This window comes from Delphinapterus leucas, chromosome 5, assembly GCF_059928025.1.
Source record: "Delphinapterus leucas isolate spDelLeu-1000000601 "Yukka" chromosome 5, BTC_Dleu_Yukka2, whole genome shotgun sequence".
In the NCBI taxonomy this organism is placed as follows: Eukaryota; Metazoa; Chordata; class Mammalia; order Artiodactyla; family Monodontidae; genus Delphinapterus; species Delphinapterus leucas.
The window spans coordinates 5,819,498-5,845,512 of NC_143133.1; the positions used below are offsets into that span (position 1 = coordinate 5,819,498).

Consider the following 26,015-nt stretch of genomic DNA (forward strand, 5'->3'; position numbering starts at 1 on the left):
ATCTGAGTGGCTGGTATCATGTATTGAAATTGTTATTTTTATTTCCAGGAAAGAAGCTATAGAATTGGTACACAGCAGGAGAATACAAGTGTTAGTGTAGGCCCCAATGATTTTTTTAATGAATTTCTGTCTAATTTAAAAATGCATCATTAAAAATATAAATGATACTTGTTATCTGAGTAAGAGATGGATGACAGGGTAGCGCTTCATTATTTTTGAAAATATGATGTGTGTTATTTGCATTCTTCAGTTGAGAAAGTGCATAGAAGTGAATTCACTCCTCACGGCCATGTAATTAGTACGTGAGGAAATTAGGATTATAATCCATGTTAGACATAACGCATGGACTATTTGTCTGGCTCCAGAGATTTTCTTTCCTTTTTCTTTTTTTTATTAAAGTATAATCAATTTACAATGTTGTGTTAGTTTCTGGTATACAGCAAAGTGATTCACTTATACGTATGTATATGTATATATGTATGTGTGTGTGTATATATATATTCTTTTTCATATTCTTTCCCATTATGGTTTATTATAGGATATTGAATGTAGTTCCCTGTGCTCTATAGTAGGACCCTGATGTTTATCCATTCTGTATATCACAGTCTGCATCTGCTAATCCCAAACTCCCACTCCATCCCTCCAATCGCCACCCACCCGCACCACCCTGGCAACCAAACGTCTGTTCTCTAAATCTGTGAATCTGTTTCCGTTTCGTAGAGAAGTTCGTTTGTGTCATATTTTAGATTCCAAGTATAAGTGATATCATATGGTACTTTTCTCTTTCAGACTTACTTTGCTTGATGCGATCACCTCTAGATCCATCCATCAGAGCTCTTTCCAAATGCCAGTTGTTCTCTTTGGGAGGCAGAGCAGAAATGATCCATGGGTATGCAAGGTGGTGTAATGGCTGACTAAGGAAGTAACTTGGCTGTGGAAGAGGAAGTTGGGAGAAGGGCAGAACCTAGAAAGGTAGACTAGAGAAGTAAAGGCATCTCAGATAGGGGATGGGCATGCACAAAGCCGTGGAGCTGTTCAGTGGTTTCAGGGAAAACTGTAGACTGCTGTAGCTAAAGCAAAAGATTATGAAGAGGAATAGAAGACAAGGGGATAATTAAGATGTGGGTGCTGGCATGGGGTGAGCCTTAGCTTCCATTACAGGAGTTTAGGAACTGATCCAGGAGCCCGTGGGATGGGACGGGTACAGGTATGTTGTATGTTTTTGGTGTATGTGAAGCAGTGCTTGGGGAAGATGACCCCAATGGCACAATCAGTGGATTTTCTTTTTGTGACATATATGCAGTTTAAAGAGAGTTACCGTCCAAGAAGTCACATTTCAGTCTTTTATAAGTTTATTTTTAATTAAAGCAAGTATCTCAGAAAACGTAATTGTTTCCTGTACTTGAACCATTGCTGGAGTCAGACACGGTGACAAATTACGTGGCAGAAAATTCTAGGAAATAGCACCATAATCTCTACACTGTCCTAGCTTAAAGATATGGACTAAACAAACTGCTCAGAGAAAAGGAGTAAGTCAACATAGCCTTCACATAACTCTCCGAAAATATACGGAGTTGTCTTCTTTTGAATGAATGAATGAAGAAGGTGGTATCATTTATTCTCCATGCCAGTAGAAGAGCAAGTGAGATTAAATGAGAAGAGAGCTCATTTTAGAATAAAATTTATATGCAAATGTGTTGACATAAGAGAATTTGGTTAAGCATTGGAATTCTCAAAATAGAGATAGAAGGGGTTATAATTTAGCCACAGTTCTTTAGATATTCAGGTTGAAAAGGGAGAGACCATTGCCTAAGTTTGCTTCTAGTTCTGTAATATAAAGTTTCCCTTTTTAGGTTAGTAAATATATAGGAATCAATGTGGGGAAGCATATACTACATCACAGGTCTATATTATTGGGGAGGGTGTCACATACTAGGAAGATAAAGGAAATCCAAAAATCCTTAGTTAGAGTTTTAAGGTCAAAGAGTTTTGAAATATTTTAAATAAGATGTGTTATAAAAGCTGACATTCAAACATTTGATATTCCAGGGGAAGGGGGCATAAGGAGGTGAGGAAAATAGCTATGCCAGTACAGGACAAGAGTTGTGCTGGGAGGTAATTGGCACTGCCAGCCACAGTGAGATTCACACTGGTGTTGTAGAAAGAGCTCTGAACTTGGAGTAAGTGAGTAAGGTTCTAGTTCCGCTTCTGAAAATATTTAATTTTGTGACGTTAGCTACATCCTTTATCCCCTCTGAGCTGCTGATTTTTCATCTGCAGAAAAGGAACGGCAGAGTAGCAAATTCTGAGTTTTCTGTCAACTCTAGTATGTTCTGTCATTCTTGTAGATGACACACCAAGTACCTGGTTTGACAAGTAGAAGATATCTTGGGAGCATGGCGAAGGGATGAAACTTATAAGATCTATCTCAGGAAGAAAAAGTGTCAAGTACACAGACACAGAGAAAGGGATTCTGTGACCAGTTTCTAGATTTCATGATGATTTGGAGATCAGACAGGACTAAAGTTTTTCGAGTTATTTCGGAAAATGGTAAGAAATTTGGATGGACAAACGAGGGGGTGGGGATAAAGCCAGATTGGCACCTCTCTATGTGGAAACTTAATGATTAGATCTGAAGATCTAGGGTTAGTCCAAGTTGTGGAATCTGATGCAGTGGGGTGACCCTAAGTACAGGATCTTATGATATGTGGCGTGTTCCAGGAGGAATATAGATGCTAATGCACTTGTTAGGGTGGTCGGTAATCTCTGATGATGAATCCTAGATCCTGTTTACTGTTTTTATCATATATGCCTACAGAAGGTATAAAATGGTCTATAAAGTGGTACAGGATGTTCCTAGTAACCTTTTACTGTGTTTATTTTTCTCAAGAGTCTAAGCATATATTATGAGGGAATTACTTATGCAGGGAGGTATCTTCTCTGTTAGGTCTATTACTTTAAGCATAAGACATTTCCAATAATCCAATTAGAATTATTGATTTATTTATAATTTTATACCGCCTACCTAAAGAATGAGAGAGAGAGAGAGAGAGAGAGAGAAGGAGAGGGAGAGAGAGAGTTAGAAAGAGAGAGAGATTTTGGTAATAACTTTCAAGAGTGTATGTGCATTCCTTTGCCCAACTGTTAAGTGGGTATTCTAATGCTTATCTTGCAGAGTTTTGGTGAGAATTAGAAATAATATACTGACGTGTCTGACATTATTTTGCTCATAATAGATGCTTATTTAATGGTAGTCAACTTTTTATTGTTGTCATCAAACATCATGTCATTAGCTCATTTGTAATCCAATAGGGATTATCAGATCAGGATTTGTAAACTTGGGCAAAGTATTTCTCTTCTGTCCTGCTTAAGTGTTGGGTTTGCGATCCATTATGACAAGGTAAAAGACACACTTTCTGAAACACTTTGCCATGGGAGGCAGAAATTATCTCAGTCTCAGAGTTAGGCATTTCTAATCTTTGAATTTGGAGGTTGTTTTCCAAAAACATAGAGTATTTCATTCATTTTCTAAGGAGACCAGCTCATAGCTTTTAAAAATCAAATGATTTTCCCAACTGACTGTTCACTAGTGTGCCATATTCTAAGCTTCCTCTTTTCTTGTATTCTCTCTCTTTCTTAAAATTTTAGATATGGAGCAAATGGAACTGCCCAAAGCTTAACAGTAATCAATACCAATGCAAATTAGTTGAGAATGCAGTGATGAAATACAAAGGCCACTGTTTTACATGGTGAGATATACAATATTATATGGAAGATAGTTTATGAAATCAAATCTATAGCATAGCACTCAAATATTTCATAATATGTGAAAAAGTAAGGCTTATAATATATAGTCATATATCATAAAATGAGAAAGAGACTAAAGATTATAATTCATGGCTTTATAAACAGTCATTTCTAGAACCTGGTAGGTTACCCATCACACAGTGCTTTTTATAGGCCTCTCATGTCCCACCTCATCCAAAGTGTCTCACCTGTTGGCCTTTCATGATGCCATTTTTTCTTCCTCCCCAACATTCTACCATCATGGTCATTCTCTCACGGATAGATCGCAAAGGATGTAATAATGTCTCTAAAGGTCTAAATTGTTTCAATTTTCATGTTACCTCTGTGTACAAATACTTCTCCGCCCATTTACCTTCTTCCATTCACGCATTGGCATTGGGGTGGCCTAGTTTATTAGACTAGCTCGCTGTCACAGTTAACAACACAACGAACTTGACCTTGGGAAAAGAAATCACAAAGGCCTGGGGTGTTAGAATTGGAAGGGAAGTGGCCATCAAATTTTACAACCCTTTCTTTGTAAAGATAAAAGAATCAAAGTCATAGAGATAGATTAATTTGTCTATATTCACGAGTTAAAATCCTGAACCCTTTCCAGTCCTCTTTCTAATAAATGCTTAATGTCGTTTGAACACACATCTAAGACAGATGGCTAGGGCGAGCTCGTAGCCTTGAAATTAGCTGGGAGGAGAATGTAATCATTAGGAGTGACCTGTACGTCATTTGAGAAGACCACAAAACTGCTTTTAAAAATGTGTAAAAGCATTGACATTTGCCTGCATTCGACTTTCTACAACTGTTGTTCACACACATAATGAAAGAGGTCCCAGGCTAACTTGAATTAAGTATTCTATTCCAGGTCGTTTATTGAAGGTCTTTTAGTTACAAGATTAAAACAGAAATTTGATGATTAGGAAATGCTAAAATGTTAGGCTCTTCTCAGGAAATAGTTGCTTTTTATTTTCTCTAACATCTTTACAGAGAGACTGCTTCTTAAAATGGTTCTGCTGTCTCTGGGGGAGGGGACAATATTTAATTTCCCTGTCTTGATATTGTCAAACAATCAAAATCTCCCTTCCTGTATTCTGGCCTGAGGCAGGCAAAAGAGAAATTGAGACAGAAGATGCAATTAATTTTTTTTTTTTTTAGCCAGAAAATGACAAAGGAAATGAATGAGATAGATAGCAAGAGGAGGTCATGATTCTAAAAGACTGTTTTGTAGCTGCTCAGGGTCTGATGGAGGAAAGGTTAAATGTGTTTTAAATGTATGTAAGTGTTTAGCTATTTGATCCTCATAGTGCCGTGTACTCTTGCCGAGGATGGAGGGGTGGAGCAAGTAGCAAAGGTGGGGGGAAAGCAGCTGCAAATTGAACTCAGTGATGTCTCTGTCTGGGCCACGAAGCTATTTGTCTTGCTGCCAAGCCACAGCCTGAACTCTGAACGGCAGCGAACGAGAGAGCTTCTGCTTGGATATGTAGGTGTTTTCAAACCGTCAAGTTTATGATGCACGTCAGTAACTAAACGGTGCGGCAATTTCCTGTTCTCTAAAAGATAGTGTTAATCCTGTTCCTGCTGTTGCCATTTCTATAGCAACTCCTCCCAAAAGTCCCTCACCTCTCAGCCTGGCCTCACAACTCCACATGGCTGATCCAGGGGCACCTAGGAGCACAAGATATCCTGGTTATTTCATTCTCATATTTCTCCTAGCAGACACACATTGCTTATTCCATTTTTTAAATGGCTAGGACACAATTCTCCATCTCTAGTTGTAGTCAAATGATTTAGTCGAGAGATAGAAAGGAAAATTACTTTCTATGGCTTCTGTACCCTACCAGGAAAAGTCAAAGTAAAACTTTATGATTTTCAGTATTTTCAATATCAATATGTAGCCTTTCCCCCTTTCTCTTAATAATACTAGATGATCAAAATTTAGAATATTCAAAAATATGTAGAAGAGGGCTCCCCTGGTGGCGCAGTGGTTGAGAGTCCGCCTGCCGATGCAGGGGACACGGGTTCGTGCCCCGGTCCGGGAAGATCCCACATGCCGAGGAGCGGCTGGGCCCGTGAGCCATGGCCGCTGAGCCTGCGCGTCCGGAGCCTGTGCTCCGCAACGGGAGAGGCCACAACAGTGAGAGGCCCGCGTACCGCAAAAAGAAAAAAAAAAAAAAGAATATTTAATCAGTGTGTGTCATTATTAACAAAAATCTTTGTTAACTGAAAGCAAAAATTATACCTCATTTGCAGTTTTTGATCACGCATGAGGCTTAATACTTCTCCCATGTCTAGTAGCTGTGTGTGGATGCCATTTGGGGGCATGAATATTCACAGTTCAGCAGAATTCTTTGTATATCATGGGCACTTATTCTTTTCTTTTTCTTTTTCTTTTGTGGTACGCGGGCCTCTCACTGTTGTGGCCTCTCCCATTGCGGAGCACAGGCTCCGGACGCGCGGCCATGGCTCACGGGCCCAGCCACTCCGTGGCATGTGGGATCCTCCTGGACCCGGGGCACGAACCCGCGTCCCCTGCATCGGCAGGCGGACTCTCAACCACTGCGCCACCAGGGAAGCCCTTATTCTTTATATCCTATATTTTTTGTAAACATTTCATCAGTTTTTCATGTAATTAAATTTATCTTTATGATTCAGCTTATAGAACTTTAAATTTAAATACAGTAATTAATAAGTTAGATATTTAAATTTAACTACTACATTTAAATGTAACCATTTAAAAAATTTTCCACATATTGCTTTTATACCATAAATCTTTCTACATCCCTAGATCATTTAAGTCTCACTCATATTTTATTTGTTTGTTTTTCCCTGATTTCTTTTCTCATTAAACTTCACGGGCCTAGCCGCTCCGCGGCATGTGGGATCTTTCAGGACTGGGGCACAAACCCGTGTCCCCTGCATCGGCAGGTGGACTCTCAACCACTGCGCCACCAGGGAAGCCCTCCCATTAAACTTTTAATCTTATCTGGAATGGATTTCTTTGAGTGTGATCCATCCAGTGTAAGCTCTTGATTTCCCCCCAAATTTCCCAATATCCCATCATTTATTGAACAGTCATAATACCACTTAGCTTATGGTATTTACTTAATTTATAATACTTACTACACATCATATTATGTATTAAGTTTTTATGTCATATACTAGATTTTATTTCAAGGTAATCTATTCTGCTCCACTTATCTTTCTATTGATATATCAGCCAATTACTATACAATTTTTATTATTAAAAGTTTTAATACTCTTTAATCTGGAGGGAAAGGTAGCCTTAAGTATTGTTCTTTTTCTCTAAATAAATCAACGTTGAGTATAACTTATTTGTATGAAGGCAGTTTTTACTCTCAGCTTTTCATGCATAGGAAGAGAATCTATACAGTGCTTTGAAATTTAAAGCTCATAGTTTTTCAGATTATCTTGGTAGTATTATCTCATAATCTGTATCGTATAAAGATATATTCTTCATATATGACTAAATCCTTTGTACTCCAGAAATTTCTTTTGCTGTGTACTATGGTTAATTGTTGACTCCTGTATATTGGTTATATCATGGTTAATTGGTTTCTTCTTTTACTTCTATCAGATTTTAAAAATACTAACTAATTAAAGTAACCTACAAGGTATCTTCTGATAATATTAGTCTTACTTTTTTCCCCTTTCAGCCTCTCTTTTTTAACCTCTGAGCTCTACTAATGAAGCACTTTTATAATGATTTTCTATTTTCCAGAATATTTTTAAACAAAATACCAAATGCCAAAATATTAGTGGAAATATCAGTGGAAACATGCAAAAAATTATTTCTTTATGGTCCTTGTAATTGGTGCAACTGCCCTGTAAGGGATTAAATATGAATGAATTTAATTATTATGTATGTATCCAAATAGTTGAGTTTATATTCCTGAGAAATAATCCTTTGCTACATAGATTATTAACATGGTAATAAACACAATTCCTAAGCAACATACATTAGACAGAATAAGTTTTTTCCTTGATATCCTTCTTATGATTGAACCAAACATCTGTTGGAAAATATTTGAATCATGTTTTATGCGTCTCTTAGACATTTGCTACTTTTCTTACAAAATGAGAATGGCAATATTGGATTATGTCATTTCTAGCATTTGTTTTCTCATGCTGGTTCCAATTCATCTGGTATATTCCAAATGTATGCACAGAAATCAACTCAAGACACAGTTGTGTTGCTCTCTCGATCGAATAGTCAATCAAGAACCTCAGTGCTTTGACCAAGAGTGAGTCAGCTGCTATTGTGTATTTAGAAATGAGTCTCCCTTGTGCCCTTTTCCTTCCTCAATCACGTCATTTTAGTCTGTGTTCCATTTCCATTGGCTTCTCCCCCCAGGTTGTGAGGCCTGATCCCTTCCATGGTTCGGACACCCTGTTTGTTTGTACTGTTGATTCCCTGCCGATGGCTGCCAGCTGACTGTGCCGTGCTGTGTTTGTTCGTGTTTTATGGGGAGATGTTCATGTGCGGCTGCTGCGTTTGGTATTAAATCTGAGATGAACTTCAGGAGGTTTCCTGATTTTTATTAAAAATGATTTTGGCTAGGGGCCATGTTATCCTGTTCATAAGTCTGGTGTTCTCAGAGATTTAATAATTTAGAATTCACATGAGGTTTTGGTGGAATAAACATTCCTTTTCTCTGTTAAAGCTGCCTCTTAACCTTTTATTTCCTTTTTCCTCTTCGCTGCTTCCATTTATTTATTTTTTTAAAGTCTTCTTTTGGGAGGTTTGTACAGATTTATCTCAAAGCTATGAAGATAATGTAAAAGGAAGAGTCAAAACGATAGCTTAGTTTGGTTGAAGTGATTTAAATTTGGTAAGTTTTGTGAGTCTTTTCACCACTGTTATAAACACACTTCTGCTTTAATTATTTTAATCCCAAGTTATATTTTCCAAAGTAGTTACCTTCTCTCCCCGTTTTAATGAACTGTTTCTTTTAGAACATGTCCTACAAATAAAATAAAACATGTCTTACAAATAAAAGGTTGATAAAAAAGCAAAAAATAAATAAATAAATAACAGAGGCCAAGAGGTCAGGAGCTCTTTCCATGTGTGATTACAAGCTAATAAAAAGCAGAAATTATCCTTAAGGGTGGCAAACAGTTCTGACAACTCCTCTCAAAAATATTTGCCCTAGGGCTTCCCTGGTGGCGCAGTGGTTGAGAGTCCGCCTGCCGATGCAGGGGACACGGGTTCGTGCCCCGGTCCGGGAAGATCCCACATGCCGCGGAGCGGCTGGGCCCGTGAGCCCTGGCCGCTGAGCCCGCGCGTCCGGAGCCTGTGCTCCGCAACGGGAGAGGCCACAACAGTGAGAGGACCGCGTACCGCAAAAAAAAAAAAAAAAAAAAAAAATTGCCCTAGAGGTTTAGAGGATATATTTTCAGGCCACATTACGTGCTCAGTTGAATATCCTTAATTTCTCCATAGAATTTGGTGAGTATGAATATGTAAAGATATTTGAGAAGGCTGTTGAAGTTAGAAAATGTTTGGTTTTGTTTTCCTCACATTAAAAATAGTAGAGAATGAGGAGCACAGGGGTCGCGGGGCATACTTAGCAAAGGAGGGGAGATTTCTCTGAGGAGGAGACTTCTGATTTAAGCCTAAGTGAAAGGAATGAGTTGATCACGTGAAGAACCAGAGCAGGGAGCCCATGTCTTATCCTGTTTGAATTTTAGATTCCACAAGCAAGTGAGTTTTCGTTTGTAGTTGATGTCTTTATCACTTTACTTACAATAATGTCTAGCATAAAGAAGATATTTGATAAACGGAGGTGAAATGAAATTTTTATGAAGGACTCTGATAAAGGACAATATCCTTAATAATATTACTACAGATGTCCTCCTAAAGTTCATATGATTTTTAAAAATATATTTGCAATACAGTTTTGATAAAAACTAAAGGCAGAAAATATGAGTTTCTGTGATAATATGGTCCATATAATGTGGCACCCAGAGGTCTGACCTGATCTACAGACACTGTTTTAGAATCTGGAAGGATGGACAGACCACTGTCCTTTATATTTTAATTTTTTTTTAAACATCTTTATTGGAGTGTAATTGCTTTGCAATGGTGTGTTAGTTTCTGCTTTATAACAAAGTGAATCAGCTTTATGTATACATATATCCCCATGTCTCCTCCCATTGCGTCTCCCTCCCACCGTCCCTATCTCACCCCTCTAGGTGGTCACAGAGCACGGAGCTGATCTCCCTGTGCTATGCGGCTCTTTCCCACTATCTATCTATTTTACATTTGGTAATGTATATATGTCCATGCCACTCACTTCGTCCCAGCTTACCCTTCCCCCTCCCCGTGTTCTCAGGTCCATTCTCTATGTCTGCATCTTCATTCCTGTCCTGCCCCTAGGTTCTTCATAACCATATTTTTCCTTAGATTTCATATATATGTGTTAACATACGGTATTTGTTTTTCTCTTTCTGACTTACTTCACTCTGTATGACAGACTCTAGGTCCATCCACCTCACTACAAATAACTCAATTTCGTTTCTTTTTATGGCTGAGTAATATTCCATTGTATATATATGTGCCACATCTTTATCCATTCATCTGTCGATGGAGAGTTAGCTTGCTTCCATGTCCTGGCTATTGTAAATAGAGCTGCAGTGAACATTTTGGTACATGACTCTTTTTGAATTATGGTTTTCTCAGGGTATATGCCCAGTAGTGGGATTGCAGGGTTGTATGGTAGTTCTGTTTTTAGTTTTTTAAGGAACCTCCATGCTGTTCTCCATAGTGGCTGTATCAATTTACATTCCCACCAACAGGGCAGGAGGGTTCCCTTTTCTCCACACCCTCTCCAGCATTTATTGTTTCTAGATTTTTTGATGATGGCCATTTGGACCAGTGTGAGCTGATACCTCATTGTGGTTTTGATTTGCATTTCTCTAATGATTAGTGATGTTGAGCATCTTTTCATGTGTTTGTTGACCATCTGTATGTCTTCTTTGGAGAAATATCTATTTAGGTCTTCTGCCCATTTTTGGATTGGGTTGTTTGTTTTTGTGATATTGAGATGCATGAGCTGCTTGTAAATTTTGGAGATTAATCCTTTGTCAGTTACTCCATTTGCAAATATTTTCTCCCGTCCTGAGGGGTGTCTTTTCATCTTGTTTATGGTTTCCTTTGCTGTGCAAAAGCATTTAAGTTTCATTAGGTCCCATTTGTTTATTTTTGTTTTTATTTCCATTACTCTAGGAGGTGGGTCAAAAAGGATCTTGCTGTGATTTATGTCATAGGGTGTTCTGCCTATGTTTTCCTCTAAGAGTTTTATAGTGTCCGGCCTTACATTTAGGTCTTTAATCCATTTTGAGTTTATTTTTGTGTATGCTGTTAGGGAGTGTTCTAATTCCATTCTTTTACATGTAGCTGTCCAGTTTTCCCAGCACCACTTATTGAAGAGGCTGCCTTTTCTCCATTGTATATCCTTGTCTCCTTTATCAAAAATAAGGTGACCATATGTGCATGGGTTTATTTCTGGGCTTTTTATCCTGTTCCATTGATCTATATTTCTGTTCTTGTGCCAGTACCATACTGTCTTAACTACTGTAGTATAGTCTGAAGTCCAGGAGCCTGATTCCTCCAGCTCCGTTTTTCTTTCTCAAAACTGGCTATTTGGGGTCTTTTGTGTTTCCATACGAATTGTGAAATTTTTTGTTCTAGTTCTGGGAAAAATGCCATTGGTAGTTTGATAAGGGTGGCATTGAATCTGTAGACTGCTTTGGGTAGTAGAGTCATTTTCACAGTGTTGATTCTTCCAATCCAAGAATATGGTATATCTCTCCATCTGTTAGTATCATGTTTAATTTCTTTCATCACTGTCTTATAATTTTCTGCATACAGGTATTTTGTCTCCTTAGGTAGGTTTATTCCTAGGTATTTTATTCTTCTTGTTGCAATGGTAAATGGGGGTATTTCCTTAATTACTCTTTCATATTTTTCATCGTTAGTGTATAGGAATGCAAGAGATTTCTGTGTATTAATTTTGTATCCTGCTACTTTACTAAATTCATTGATTAGCTCTAGTAGTTTTCTGGTGGCATCTTTAGGATTCTCTATGTATAGTATCATGTCATCTGCAAACAGTGACAGTTTTACTTCTTCTTTTTTAGTTTGGATTCCTTTTATTTCTTTTTCTTCTCTGATTGCTGTGGCTAAAACTTCCAAAACTATGTTGAATAATAGTGGTGAGCGTAGACAACCTTGTCTTGTTCCTGATCCTAGAGGAAATGGTTTCAGTTTTTCACCATTGAGAGTGATGTTGGCTGTGGGTTTGTCATATATGGCCTTTATTATGTTGAGGTAAGTTCCCTCTGTGCCTACTTTCTGGAGGGTTTTTATAGTAAATGGTGTTGAATTTTGTCAAAAGCTTTCTCTGCATATATTGAGATGATCATACGGTTTTTCTCCTTCAATTTGTTAATATGGTTTATCACACTGATTGATTTGAGTATATTGAAGAATGCTTGCATCCCTGGATAAATCCCACTTGGTCATGGTATATGATCCTTTTAATGTGCTGTTGGATTCTGTTTGCTAGTATTTTGCTGGGGATATTTGCATTTATGTTCATCAGTGATATTGGCCTGTAGTTGTCTTTCTTCGTGACATCCTTGTCTGGTTTTGGTATCAGTGTGATGGTGGCCTCGTAGAATGAGTTTGGGAGTGTTCCTCCCTCTGCTATATTTTGGAAGAGTTTGAGAAGGATAGGTGTTAGCTGTTCTCTAAATGTTTGACAGAATTTGCCTGTGAAGCCATCTGGTCCTGGGCTTTTTGTTTGTTGGAAGATTTTTAATCACAGTCTCAATTTCAGTGCTTGTGATTGGTCTGTTTATATTTTCTATTTCTTCCTGGTTCAATCTTGGAAGGTTATGCTTTTTAAGAACTTTTCCATTTCTTCCAGTTTGTCCATTTTTTGGGCATATAGTTGCTTGTAGTAATCTCTCAGGATCCTTTTTATTTCTGCAGTGTCAGTTGTTACTTCTCCTTTTTCATTTCTAATTCTATTGATTTGAGTCCTCTCCCGTTCTTTCTTGATGAGTCTGGCTAATGGTTTATCAATTTAGTTTGTCTTCTCAGAGAACCACCTTTTAGTTTTATTGATCTTTGTTATTGTTTCCTTCATTTCTTTTTCATTGATTTCTGATCTGATCTTTATGATTTCTTTCCTTCTCCTAACTTTGGGATTCTTTTGTTCTTCTTTCTCTCATTGCTTTAGGTGTAAGGTTAGGTTGTTTATTTGAGATGTTTCTTGTTTCTTGAGGTAGGATTGTATTGCTATAAACTTCCCTCTTAGAACTGCTTTTGCTACATCCCATAGGTTTTGGGTCGCTGTGTTTTCCTTGTCATTTGTTTCTAGGTATTTTTTGATTTCCTCTTTGATTTCTTCAGTGATCTCTTGGTTATTAAGTAGTGTATTGTTTAGCCTCCGTGTGTTTCTATTTTTTACAGATTTTTTCCTGTAATTGATATCTAGTCTCATAGCATTGTGTTCAGAAAAGATACTTTATATGATGTCAATTTTTTCTTAAATTTAGCAAGGCTTGAAATGTGACCCAAGATATGATCTATCCTGGAGAATGTTCCATGAGTGCTTGAGAAGAAATGTATTCTGTTGTGTTTGGATGGAATGTCCTATAAATATCAATTAAGTCCATCTTGTTTAATGTATCATTTAAAGCTTGTCTTTCCTTATTTACTTTTCGTTTCGGGTGATCTGTCCATTGGTGAAAGTGGGGTGTTAATGTCTCCTACTATGATTGTGTTACTGTCGATTTCCCCTTTTATGGCTGTTAGCATTTGTCTTATGTATTGAGGTGCTCCTATGTTGGGTGCATAAATAGTTGCAATTATTATATCTTCTTGGATGGATCCCTTGATCATTATGTAGTGTCCTTCTTTGTCTCTTGTAATAGTCTTTATTTTAAAGTCTATTTTGTCTGATATGAGAATTGCTCCTTCAGCTTTCTTTTGATTTCCATTTGCATGGAATATCTTTTTCCGTCCCCTCCTTTTCAGTCTGTATGTGTCCCTAGGTCTGAAGTGGGTCTCTTGTAGACAGCATATATACAGGTCTTGTTTTTGTATCCATTCAGCCAGTCTGTGTCTTTTGGTTGGAACATTTAATCCATTTACATTTAAGGTAGTTATCAATATGTATGTTCCTATTACCATTTTCATAATTGTTCGGGTTTTGTTATTGTAAGTCTTTTCCTTCTCTTGTGTTTCCTGCCTAGAGAAGTTCCTTTAGCGTTTGTTGTAAAGCTGGTTTGGTGGTGTTGAATTCTCTTAGCTTTTGCTTATCTGTAAAGGTTTTAATTTCTCCATCGAATATGAATGAGATCCTTTCTGGGTAGAGTAATCTTTGTTGTAGGTTTGTCCCTTTCATTACTTTAAATATGTCCTGCCACTCCCTTCTGACTTGTAGAGTTTCTGCTAAAAGAACAGCTGTTAACCTTATGGGGATTCCCTTATGTGTTGTTTTTCCCTTGCTGCTTTTAATATGTTTTCTTTGTGTTTAATTTTTGATAGTTTGATTAATATGCATCTTGGCATGTTTCTCCTTGGATGTATCCTGTATGGGACTCTCTGCTCTTCCTGGACTTGTTTGACTGTTTCCTTTCCCATATTAGGGAAGTTTTCAACTATAATCTCTTCAAATATTTTCTCAGTCTCTTTCTTTTTCTCTTCTTCTTCTGGAACCCCTATAATTCGGATGTTGGTGCATTTGATGTTGTCCCAGAGGTCTCTGAGACTGTCCTCAATTCTTTTCATTCTTTATTCTGGTCCCCGACAGTTATTTCCACCATTTTATCTTCCAGGTCACTTATCCATTCTTCTATCTCAGTTATTCTGCTATTGATTCTTTCTAGAGAATTTTTTATTTCATTTATTGTGTTGTTCATCATTGTTTGTTTGCTCTTTAATTCTTCTAGGTCCTTGTTAAATGTTTCTTGTATTCTCTCCATTCTATTTCCAAGATTTTGGATCATCTTTACTATGATTATTCTGAATTCTTTCTCAGGTATACTGCCTATTTCCTCTTCATTTGTTTGGTCTGGTGAGTTTTTACCTTGCTCTTTCATCTGCTGTATGTTTTTCTGTCTTCTCCTTTTGCTTAACTTACTGTGTTTGGGGTCTCCTTTTCACAGGCTGGAGGTTCGTAGTTCCTGTTGTTTTTGATATCTGCCCCCAGTGGCTAAGGTTGGTTCAGTGGGTTGTGTAGGCTTCCTGGTGGAGGGGAATAGTGCCTGTGTTCTGGTGGGTGAGGCTGGACCTCATCTTTCTGGTGGGCAGGACTGCGTCCCGTGGTGTGTTTTTGGGTGCCTGTGACCTTATTATGATTTTAGGCAGCCTCTCTGCTAATGGTTGGGGCTATGTTCCTGTCTTGGTAGTTGTTTGGCATAGGGTGTCCAGCACTGTAGCTTGCTGGTCGTTGAGTGGAGCTGGGTCTTAGTGTTGAGATGGAGATCTCTGGGAGAGCTTTCACCGTTCGATATTATGTGGAGCCAGGAGTTCTCTGGTGGACCAATGTCCTCAACTCGGCTCTCCCACCTCCGAGGCACAGGCCTGACACCTGGCCGGAGCACCAAGACCCTGTCAGCCACACAGCCAGGCACATGGGGAGTTTCTTGGGAAGCTTTCGGGAAGTCTGTAGTCTTCTGCCGGCGTTCAGTAGGTGTTCTGCAGGAGTTGTTCCGCACGTAGATGTATTTCCGATGTGTTTGTGGGGAGGAAGCTGATCTGCATGTCTTACTCCTCTGCCATTTTGAAGGTCCCTCACCACTTTTCCTTTATATGCTCTTCTGTAATGATCACTGTTATCAGCCAGGCTGATACTATGAAGGTACTGTGATGTACTGGTATTCCTGATTGAGGATAGGATCATAACCTCAAGACCCAGGAGAAGAGTTGGTAAAATCTGTGTCCTGTTTTTTTCCTCTGAGCGACAGAACAGGACAGACGCAGGAACTTCCTTAGGATGCTCTGTTACATGAGCAAGGACTGAACTAAGTTTTCAAAGTATTCTGTTCAACAGTCTTTAAAGATCAGCTTTATTTGTTAAAGTGATTGAATAATGAACTTCCAAGAGAAATGGACGTTAGATTTCATTAATTCAGCACCCCCTTTAACTAAGGAGGAAGTTTATGCCTAGTGAGGTCCAGTGATCTCCTGGGTTCCTGCCAGTGACTGGAAGATGACTGGACCCAGCTTTCAGATTGGAGTCCAGAGAATGTTCATAATTCTATGAAATCAAAACAAACACTGAAGGCAAACATCGGAGACAAGATGTTGCATAAAGAAGACTTACACTTGGGATGGTACATATACATTTTTTTCTTGGTTATAGGAATTTGGGGATGGGGCTGAGGGAAAATATGAAAGAGAAGGGAAATTACAGGGTGGGTGAATGCGGGGGCCACTTCCCTTTCTGGGGCAGGTAGTCCCTCAACCATTGCATGTTGTGTTTGACTTTGCAAAAGTATCCTTGGGGAGAAATTTGCCTACGAATCCTTGTAGTCTAAGAAAAGGCATTAGCAAATATAAAATAAAGCACAAAGCTTATTTTTTGAAAAGTTTAACTTTTGAGCTGAAAGATAAAAGATAATGAAATTTCCGTTTCTGCTGGGAATATGAATCTTTGTAAATGGACAGCCCAAGGAGAGGAGAGGGGAACTTACAGGAGGTTCTGCCATTCTGGGGGCCTCTGTGACCTTTGCAGGGAGCTGTCAACTGTTCCAAGCAGGAGTCAGCATCATCACTTTCTTGACAATGACATATCATCTCTCTTAACTGGAAAGGTATTTAACCCATCAATTCAATTTCTTCTCATCTTCACCTTTCTCTGCAGCTCCATTAAGCTGCTGTGTCATGTTCTCTGGGGCCCGGCCATGTGGATTTACCACTTTGATTAAAGCCGGGCCATAGCTGTTGAGCGGCTCCCCTATCAACCTTATACCTTTCCTACTAGAAATGTTTCCCTCAATTACCTATAAATAGGATTTGTTGCAGTGAAAGATTATTTCCAACTTTGTAGGATCAAATATATATATACATACATACATACCTGTATAATCATTCATAGATAGGCATTTTATGAAACCAATTCATAGAGTTTGAAAACCGTACTTTAGGAAGCCAGCCTTGAGTCCCAAAAAAGTATTTAAAGACATAATTTGACTTGTAGCCTCTAGTGGAGTGACGTTAAAACTGTTTGAAAGCACTGGATCCCTTCAGTTGTATATCAATACATAAAACAAGGAAGAGAGGACTGATGTGGTTGAAGTGAGTGAGGACAGGTTAGCCTCTAATCTTATCAATTGTCCATCTTCTATTCTGATTCCCATATTACCCTGGTGTCTCCTTGACTACCAGATGTCAAAGTAAAATGATTTCTAATAATTAGACTTGTCATTGTTGGTCACAAATATTGAAGGCAGTTTTCGGTGGTAGAGCAGTAGTTCATTTGTCAGGGTTGAATGTCTCCATATGTACCTGTTCCCTTTCTTATCGTGCAGCTGGTCAGAAATGTGACTGGATTTGATTTATGGGTTTATAGTAGGAGAAGTGTTATCAGTTCCTTCTAAGACACGTGTTTATGACCAGAGGGAATTTTGACTCTAATTCCCACTTATTATACCAAAGTGGGTATGTTTATTTTACCTTGCCTTGTACTTAGCATAAGAGTATATTTATTTAACATTGCATTGTTTTATTATGTATCTTTGGCCAAAACAAGAGGCGATTATACTTTGATCTTTGTTGGATCGGAGGCAGTTGTCAAATGTGCAGGAGATTTTATATTTCAAAAGAGTGAACAATGGGGCCTATGTTTGCTCTGTTTCTGGGAAGTTTGAATAATAGAATTTTCACTGTTCTAACTTGAGCAAATGTAAGTGTTTCAATTTGATCTCATTTGGGACATTATTTTAAAGACTTTATATCATATACTGGTCTCTTACGAAACAAAAAAATATGAGATAAAAATTAATGAGGACCCATTTTGTCTCATAAAAACTAATTCACTGAAATCTACAAAAAGTCTTGATATAATGAGGCCCTTCATTCTTTTATTAGCTAGGGTAGTGCCAGCTGCTCCAACAAGCAAACCACAAATTTTCAATGGCTTTAAACAATCGAAAGTTTAGTTTTTAGATCATATTACAGTCCACTGTTGGTGTCCCTGGCTGAGCGGTAGACTTTCTTCCTCATGTTGATTCTGTGGCCCAGATTCCTTCCACATTGTGGCTTTGCCTCTCTATAGATCCTCTATACAACTAGAGAAAGGGTTGGGGGCAGACCCACTTCTTAACCACCTTGGCCTAAAACTGCCACATCGGTTGACACATAAGGATGAGTCACACTCCCACCTAGATACCAGAGAGTCTGGAAAATGTGGTCTATCTGGGTAGCTTCTTCTCAGGAATGACTGATACTTTGGAAAGAGGAGCACAAAACTGTGGTGAGTACTTCATTCTCTCAGCCATGCATATCTGAATCTCAGGAACTCAGTTATAAAAAATAAAAATAAAAGGTTCACTGAGATGTTGCATCACCTTAGAGTACTTTAGACAAAGTCCTGAGGGAAATAACATTTTAGAAAGTATAATAAAAACAATATAACAAAAATAAGAGCTGGGGTTTCCCTGATGGTGCAGTGGTTCAGAGTCTGCCTGCCAATGCAGGGGGACACGGGTTCGTGTCCCGGTCCGGGAAGATCCCACATGCCGCGGAGCGGCTGGGCCCGTGAGCCATGGCCGCTGAGCCTGCGCGTCCAGAGCCTGTGCTCCGCAACGGGAGAGGCCACAACAGTGAGAGGCCCGCGTACTAAAACAATAAAATAAAAAAAAATAAGAGCTGAACATTAGTATGAAATATAATTTATTGTTATTAAAATATTTTGTTTTCTTAGTTATTTACTTGCTAACATTTTATCAAAAACCAATTTTGTTTCTATGTTTGTGCACTCAAACTTGCCTACTAATTTCTTGACGTTCATGCATGATAAATATGGATAACTGTAATATATCTGGACGCCACACTCTAAATCTTGAGAAAATGAGAACAAATGAGATGCAGACAATGCAGATTTTTTTATTGGTATGAAATTCAAGCAAATGAAAATTTACCCCCAAGCTACATTTTGCTGAATAATTTTATTTAGGCAGGAATTTATTCTGCTAGTTGGATAAAAACATAAAGTATTATTAGGGCTAAAAACGCTTAGACTCATGCTTCTGATTGCTTATGACCCTATGTTTCTGAATTATAAGTTTCCATTTCAGTTCGTTTTTCTGCGTGGTTTTGCTGCACTTTTCTGTCTCCCTCATGCACCTGTGTATGTTTTTTCCATGAGCCTCCTTCAGGCTGCAGTCTTTTAATCTGTGTCTGTTCATTTCTTACATCTCCCTACAGGTCCCTCTGTCTTCTCTTTTTGTTTATGGAGTTCTTCATCTGTGGACAATGGAGAATGGTGAGATTTAGATCAGACATCAGTGGTATTGAAATTTAAAGCGTCTCAGTGAAAACACCTGTAGTCTTGCCGTGGTACAATAAGAAGCCGAGGGCAGGTGTTTAGTGCTTGAAATCAGTGGGATCACTGTGTACCTTTATGTGACAATCTGCTCGTCACATCACTGTGTTCAGCCTTGGCCCAGAAATTGTCATTAAGTTAGAACATGAACCATGGACCTTTAAGAATGTTTCTAAATAGGTTTATTGAGTGTACTCTTCCTCTTGCTACATTTTCTTCTTTCAGTGACAACCCACACCTTCCCCCCCCCCAACTTGCGGTGTCTCCTCAAGTGCGTTTCTCTTATACTGTTATTCACAGTCCAGTTCCCACTCACAATGTACAACTAGAGATACAGTGATAGCACTAAATGACAAGGGGGCAAAATCACCGATAACATACAAGGCAGTTCATAGGGTTCCAGTCATCTGTAATCTAATTGTTCCAAGTCTGGAAAACAATCAAGAACCCTTATTTGTAATTCAGTCCCTGCTAGAAATATCAGAAATCACATAGCCAGATAGTACAGTTTCATGCTTGCCGGGGGGCAGGGGGGTGTCTCTGGAAAGTTTGAGATGAGCAAGAATCAGGGAAATTATGTAAAAATGTATGGAAGAAAAAAATCACGTGAGTGAAAAATATAGATAGATTTTCTTTGAGATATACTAGTATTTATCTTTTGGATTGTAACACATGACTGAAGTTTGAGGAGTACAATAAGATTAACAGTAGTGGTAATAAAGTAAACTGAATAATCCTGCAAAAATAAATTGGTAGATCAAAAAGAGAGAAGTAGGAGATACTTGAGTCACTTCTGGGTCAGATCTAGAGAAAAGCTTTCAAGGTCTCTACAGGGTCATTATAAAGAAAATGTTGTGTTTTTTTTTAACATCTTTATTGGAGTATAATTGCTTTACAATGGTGTGTTAGTTTCTGCTTTATAACAAAGTGAATCAGTTATACATATACATATGTTCCCATATCTCTTCCCTCTTGCGTCTCCCTCCCTCCCACCCTCCCTATCCCACCCCTCCAGGCGGTCACAAAGCACAAAAAAAAAAAAAAAAAAGCCAATGTGAAATAGGTATGATCCTAAAATAAATACTCAGAATCAAGAAATACTCATTTATAATTTTAAATACTTTATATTGAGATGAATCATGGCTTTGTTTCAATTATATATAAACAGTTTACTAAAAAATTTTAAAGTTCTTTGAAAAACCCTGTTTTCTTTTTTATTTGCATCTCACATATTAAGAAGTTCGTCATTTTCTTGCCCTTCTTAATTCCTCTTTTCTCCCCTCCCTCTTTTTTCCTGAATGCAAAATACATGTGTTAAAACATTATTGATTTTTAAATAGAAAATGTGAAGTATCAGGCACTTCTCTTAGAAGATTCCAGAACACACAAGAGAAGGTTTTAGCAGAACTGGCATCATGCCCAGTCCCATGGCTCAAAGACAATTTTAGATGCCCCAGGATCAATGGTTTCTGTGGGCTCCAGTGGATGTATCCACACTGGGGAATGTATGAAACTTATTTTGATTCACATAAACCTCAGAAGATTTTGCGCCAGTTATAAAACAATTTTAGGAATGTCCTAAATACAAGTGACTACAGAATTACTCGGATGGCCTGAATATCAGAAATCCTTGTGACCTTCATGTGTCCTCAACTCTCTGAAGCTAGGTTTACTCATTCTGTTTTCATGGCAGGAGTCTTTTTAGCCAACATAAAGCACTGGAAACAATGATCATTGCTGATGCTCTACCGTATAGTTGCAAAGTATATTAAAAATGCATCCCGCGCTCCATCATTTGCAAGATTATTTGTGATGACTATTAAGTGCATAGTAAAATGTACGTGGCTTAAAATGTGTCACATTGTAACAATCAGCCTTCTGATATTTGTATCATGTATATAAAATAGAGGACATGTTTGTCAGCATGTGAGGATCCTGGGAACTTTGTACCTAGAGTTAAAGTAGGCACAAAACGGCCATGATATCACGGACAAGATATTTCAGGAATGTGGGACTTAGCGATGGAAGATCTGAATTCAAGACCCAGCTTTCTCCCTTACTACTTTTGTGACCTTGGCCAGTCACTTAACCTCTCTGAGCCTTGTTTCCATTGTTTGAAGATGGTGGTATTACCTCCTATTTCAGTGGGTTGTTGTGGATTTTGTCATTTGTTCATATTCTGTGTTATTCCACAAAGGATTTGAAATGAAATGTGTATATTTGGAGATAAAATGCGTTTGCCGGTGCTTTGTAGATTATACAAATATAAGCTACCTGCCATAACTATTGGGGCCATTTAAATTCCTGGGGAGCTCTATCCTTAGAATGAGAGTGCTTCTAAGCAGATGTTCCAGAGACTTCCATTTAATAATTGCCAATAAAACAAGTATTTATCTATGTGTTACATAGACTGGTTACAGATGCCAATTTAAAATAAACCTACAAGGAAAGAAGACCGTCCAAGACCTTTTGATTGAAGACCATTTGCAATTAATAAAAATATCAGATTCTCACTTACTTAGTGCTTATTTCTCATGAATACATAATTGAAAAGACTATAATGACAAAAAGCTCTTAAGGATTAAGTAACTTTTCCCAATACATTCGTATCTTGTTCATCATAAAAATATATATACACAACATTTGAGAAAGATTACAACTCATAGGTGTGAGTCATTTTTATTCAGCTTAAAGACGATGCCTTTGTTGCACTTAGAATTGGTGGATACCTCGCAATTACACAGGGGCTTTGAAATGTCAGTGGCCTACCAGTTCCTGTGATTCCTTTTATTTATTCCTTTGTTAAAGTGAAATGGAACCTTAAGGACAGAAGCTACTGGCTATCTGGCCACATCCTCTTCAGTTCCCATGGCTTAATTTTACCTAGGGAGGAATTACTGGGTTTGCTGGGAATCGCTGCAAGGTTAGACCCCTTTTCTCTTTTATCCTATATTTTAAGCTCCTTTGATTTTTTTTTCCTCTAGTATCTATATACTAGGCTGATCTATCTATAGGCTATCTATAGGCTATATCTATAGGCTCTCTATACTTGGCTGATAGTAAAACTGTTAATCTGTTTCATTTTGTCTGATAAGTATGCTTCCTTTTCCTCCTTTTCTATAACAGTTGTCTAGGGAAGTTTATTCAGTGTGCCTCTGTGGTTTTTTAAATTCAAAATAAACTAGTATTTCCAAAATATTGAAACTTTTGAAAACATTCACTTGACATTATAGTTCGTATCACACAGAAAAATTATGAAAATCATGGAATAAGTCTTTCCCCCTCCTTCATACTACACAAAACTCTATTTTCAGTGAATACATGAGGAATACAGCCTTGATAAGAGCTTTCCAATAAACATTATATTCAATAATTATAATTTCTCTGGAAAGTAATAGTTAAGAGTTTGAGGACCCACATGCACGAGAGAGAATACACTTCAGTGGTTTAAATGCTTTGACTTCAGGGTAGCTGGATCTGCAGCTGAATTCTGGGTTTCCACTTACCAGCTGTGTATCCTTGAACAGTTCTTTAAACTCTCTAAGACTTCATTTCCTCATATATAAAATGGTAATTGTGCTCCTAACTCACAGGATTTTCCAAGGACAAAATGAGGCAAATATGTAAAGTAGCTAATAAAAGGGTGGGTACGTAGCCGTAGCCGCATCTGCCGTTTTTTGTTATTGACGAGCTGAGGAAGAACAAAAGGAAAACTAGCCTGGAAGTTTCAAATGTTTTAAAGGTCCCTTCTGCTAAAGTCAGTTTAGAAATCCTCCCTCAGAAAGACCATACTCTCCGGGCAGGAAACACAGGCTGCCTTGAAAGAGCTGGGCTGGGAGGCTAGATTCTATACCGGCAGGGCCACAGTCAGAATTTCAGAGTGACTCCTCTGTGCTCTATGACCGCATCATGTGACGTGACAGTACTACCCGTCCTGGACAGGTTAGGTGACTTCACCGCACTGAACAGTAAGTCACCTCACTTTTTATTAGCGGAGCCTTTGCATTTCTTAATCCTACTCTTGCAAGGAGATCTCTAGAGAGTGTCTTTCTCCCTCTCTTTCTCTCTGCTTCTCTCCTCCATAGAAAGAACTCAAAACCCCATTTGGCGTGTTATAAGAGCTGAAGGATTCGAGTTTAAAATATTGATAACACAGTGAGTGGTTGAAAAGCTGCCTTTATCTTTAATATGCCTTAGGCCACTTACGTATTTAATTGGCCCAGTGATCTCCTTTGCTTACATTTAGCATTTATCAGTCACAAGCAGCAATGCGTGGTACGGCATGAACAGAAAATTCCACAGGACCCTCTTCACACTGGGGAAGGGGAACATCTGCTCCTTTTCTAGCAGGATGCCAGGATTTTAGAGGTCAGTGTGTTTCCCCATCAAGGCTTAAGGCTTTGGGGACCAGGGGAAGTGTCGGGCTCCAAGCAGCATAATGAATGACAGTTGCTGGCTGGCTGGGTTTGCCTGTTCTCAACAGGGGATAGAGAATTCAGCGTAATGAGCTGGGACTTGGTGTTCTTACACCCAGCTTGGGGAGTGAGGCAGGCTGTGCCTTTTTTTTTTTTCCTGGTTCGGACCTGTATTTTCATCTTGGGAGAAATTATATGGAGGTCTTCATTAGTGGCACCCAGCAGGGTTAAGGCTCCATGAAGGCTGATAAGCTCTATGGCTAAAAAAAAAAAAAAAAAAAACCCACAAAACCCATCAGCCTTTGTGTAGGGAGCCGAAGGTTTAAGTTGCTTGAACTGGAAACAGTCTGAAGAGGTGATTATGTTAAGCGAGTAATGTGTATCGGTAACATGGAGTCAAATTATGAGGGTCAGTAACTTCCTGGCTTTCCCAGTGCATTAAATGAAGACATAACGTTGTGTTTGCGCCGGCTACTTCTTGATGCCACGTAGTGTCAGCACCGTCCGGTCATATGTACTTCACAGCATGTCACCTCTAACTTCATGGGATTATCTGTGCTGTTGCTTTAATAGATACTCATGATCTTGAGCTCCCTTTGAACTCACAGCAGGGCAGTGCAAAGGCATTACTGGGAACACTTCTGGGCTTTTTGTGTTATGTACAAAATTATTATTACTGTCATTTAGAAAGGTAGATATATGTTGCTGGGGCATGCTTCCGAAAGTGTACACGTATTTGATGGCAAGGGGAATTACTGAAGGGGAAAACACTGAATGAGAAAGATCTTTTGGGAAACTAGTATTAGAAAGGTGTCAAGGCAAGTGAATCAGGATTTGAAAGGCATATATATGGGACAGTGGATCTCAAAGCGTGGTCCCCTGGCCAGCAGCATCAGAATTACCCAGGAACTTGTGAAAGATGCAAATCCTCCTGAATCAGAAACTCCTGAGGTGGGATCAGCAATCTCTGTTTCAACAAGCCTTCCGGGTGATGTGTGCTCAAGTGTGTGAACCCCTGCCGTAGGATTTATGGAGCACAAGAATCGGACAGACCCACATGTTCTGGGGTAGAGCAGTAGACAAGACAAATGTAGTACCTCCCCTTATGGACTTTATTAAATTACAAAGGAATATGTGGTACTTCACCCTGATGAAATGTTTATACGTACCCAACAGAGCCTGTAGTTAGCCATATACCATTTTGTTCTTTGTTTGAATGAGCCTGTTATCTTCTTTGCTTGCAGAGAAATGACTAACAAAAGATGACTGATAAGTGATTCCTTTGTGCATTTCAGAACCATCCCCCTTGCGATATGTATATCCATGGCCGTCGTCACCATTGGCTATGTGCTAACAAATGTGGCCTACTTTACGACCATTAGTGCCGAGGAGCTGTTGCTTTCAGAGGCAGTGGCGGTGGTAAGTCTAAGTTGGGAAAATGCCAGTTTGAATTTAGGTTCATGAAATGATGCAATTTTATAGTAGTTCCCTCCAGCAGAAAGTGTTTTGAAATCCAGTAATTCTTTTTTAACTGAATGATAATGAAAATTTAAAAAATTTAGAACATACCTTAGCATATTCCATTTAACTGATACAGCTACACTCCTAAATGATTTCTCTGTACTGTTAATTTCATGTAAAACATTTCCACATATGCCTGCTTGAAAACATATTTCCACACATACATGTTGAATAGAAGTCATTATTCTTACAACATGTCTTTAAAGACAGGTGGGCAGTTACTGAGTTTAAATGAATGCATTTTGAGGTATGCAAATTGCAATTGATTCTGTACTCCTCCCTGTTTAGACGCTTTTCAAATGCTAACTTAAAATCTTTTTCCCAAAGTACCACTTTAGAATTTCCAAATGGACCACATAACATTTTTTTCTAGTATATATATCATTTTGAATACAAGTTCTAGGATATTATTAATTTAAGGAAATACTGAGTTATTCAAAGTTAAGCAGATGTCATTGCTATAGTACTTCTCAGAATATTAGAGAAGCTAATGTGCATTTTAACTCCCTGAGATGCGGATACTCATAATTTTACAGCATTTTCCAAAATTTATTTGACTTCAGGAGCATCTTTTGCTTTCAAAGGTCATGTTATGGGACTGCTATTCTGTGACACAGACTTTTTGGTATAAAAACTTAGCTAGTAAGAGGGCACTCATTCATGACCTTATAACAATGAAGGGTGAAAAAAAAAAAAGAAC

General features: G+C 38.4%; 1 protein-coding gene across 3 annotated transcripts in view; it reads left to right on the forward strand.

The window, feature by feature from the left end:
* Window positions 1–26,015, forward strand: part of SLC7A11 (solute carrier family 7 member 11) — a 98,958-nt gene that overhangs the window by 48,343 nt on the left and 24,600 nt on the right. For all 3 annotated transcript variants that reach the window (XM_089911501.1, XM_089911502.1, XM_022554816.3), the window contains exon 7: window positions 25,090–25,213. In XM_089911501.1, coding sequence (XP_089767627.1) covers window positions 25,090–25,213 — 124 coding nt within the window. The remainder of the gene's footprint in view (window positions 1–25,089; window positions 25,214–26,015) is intronic.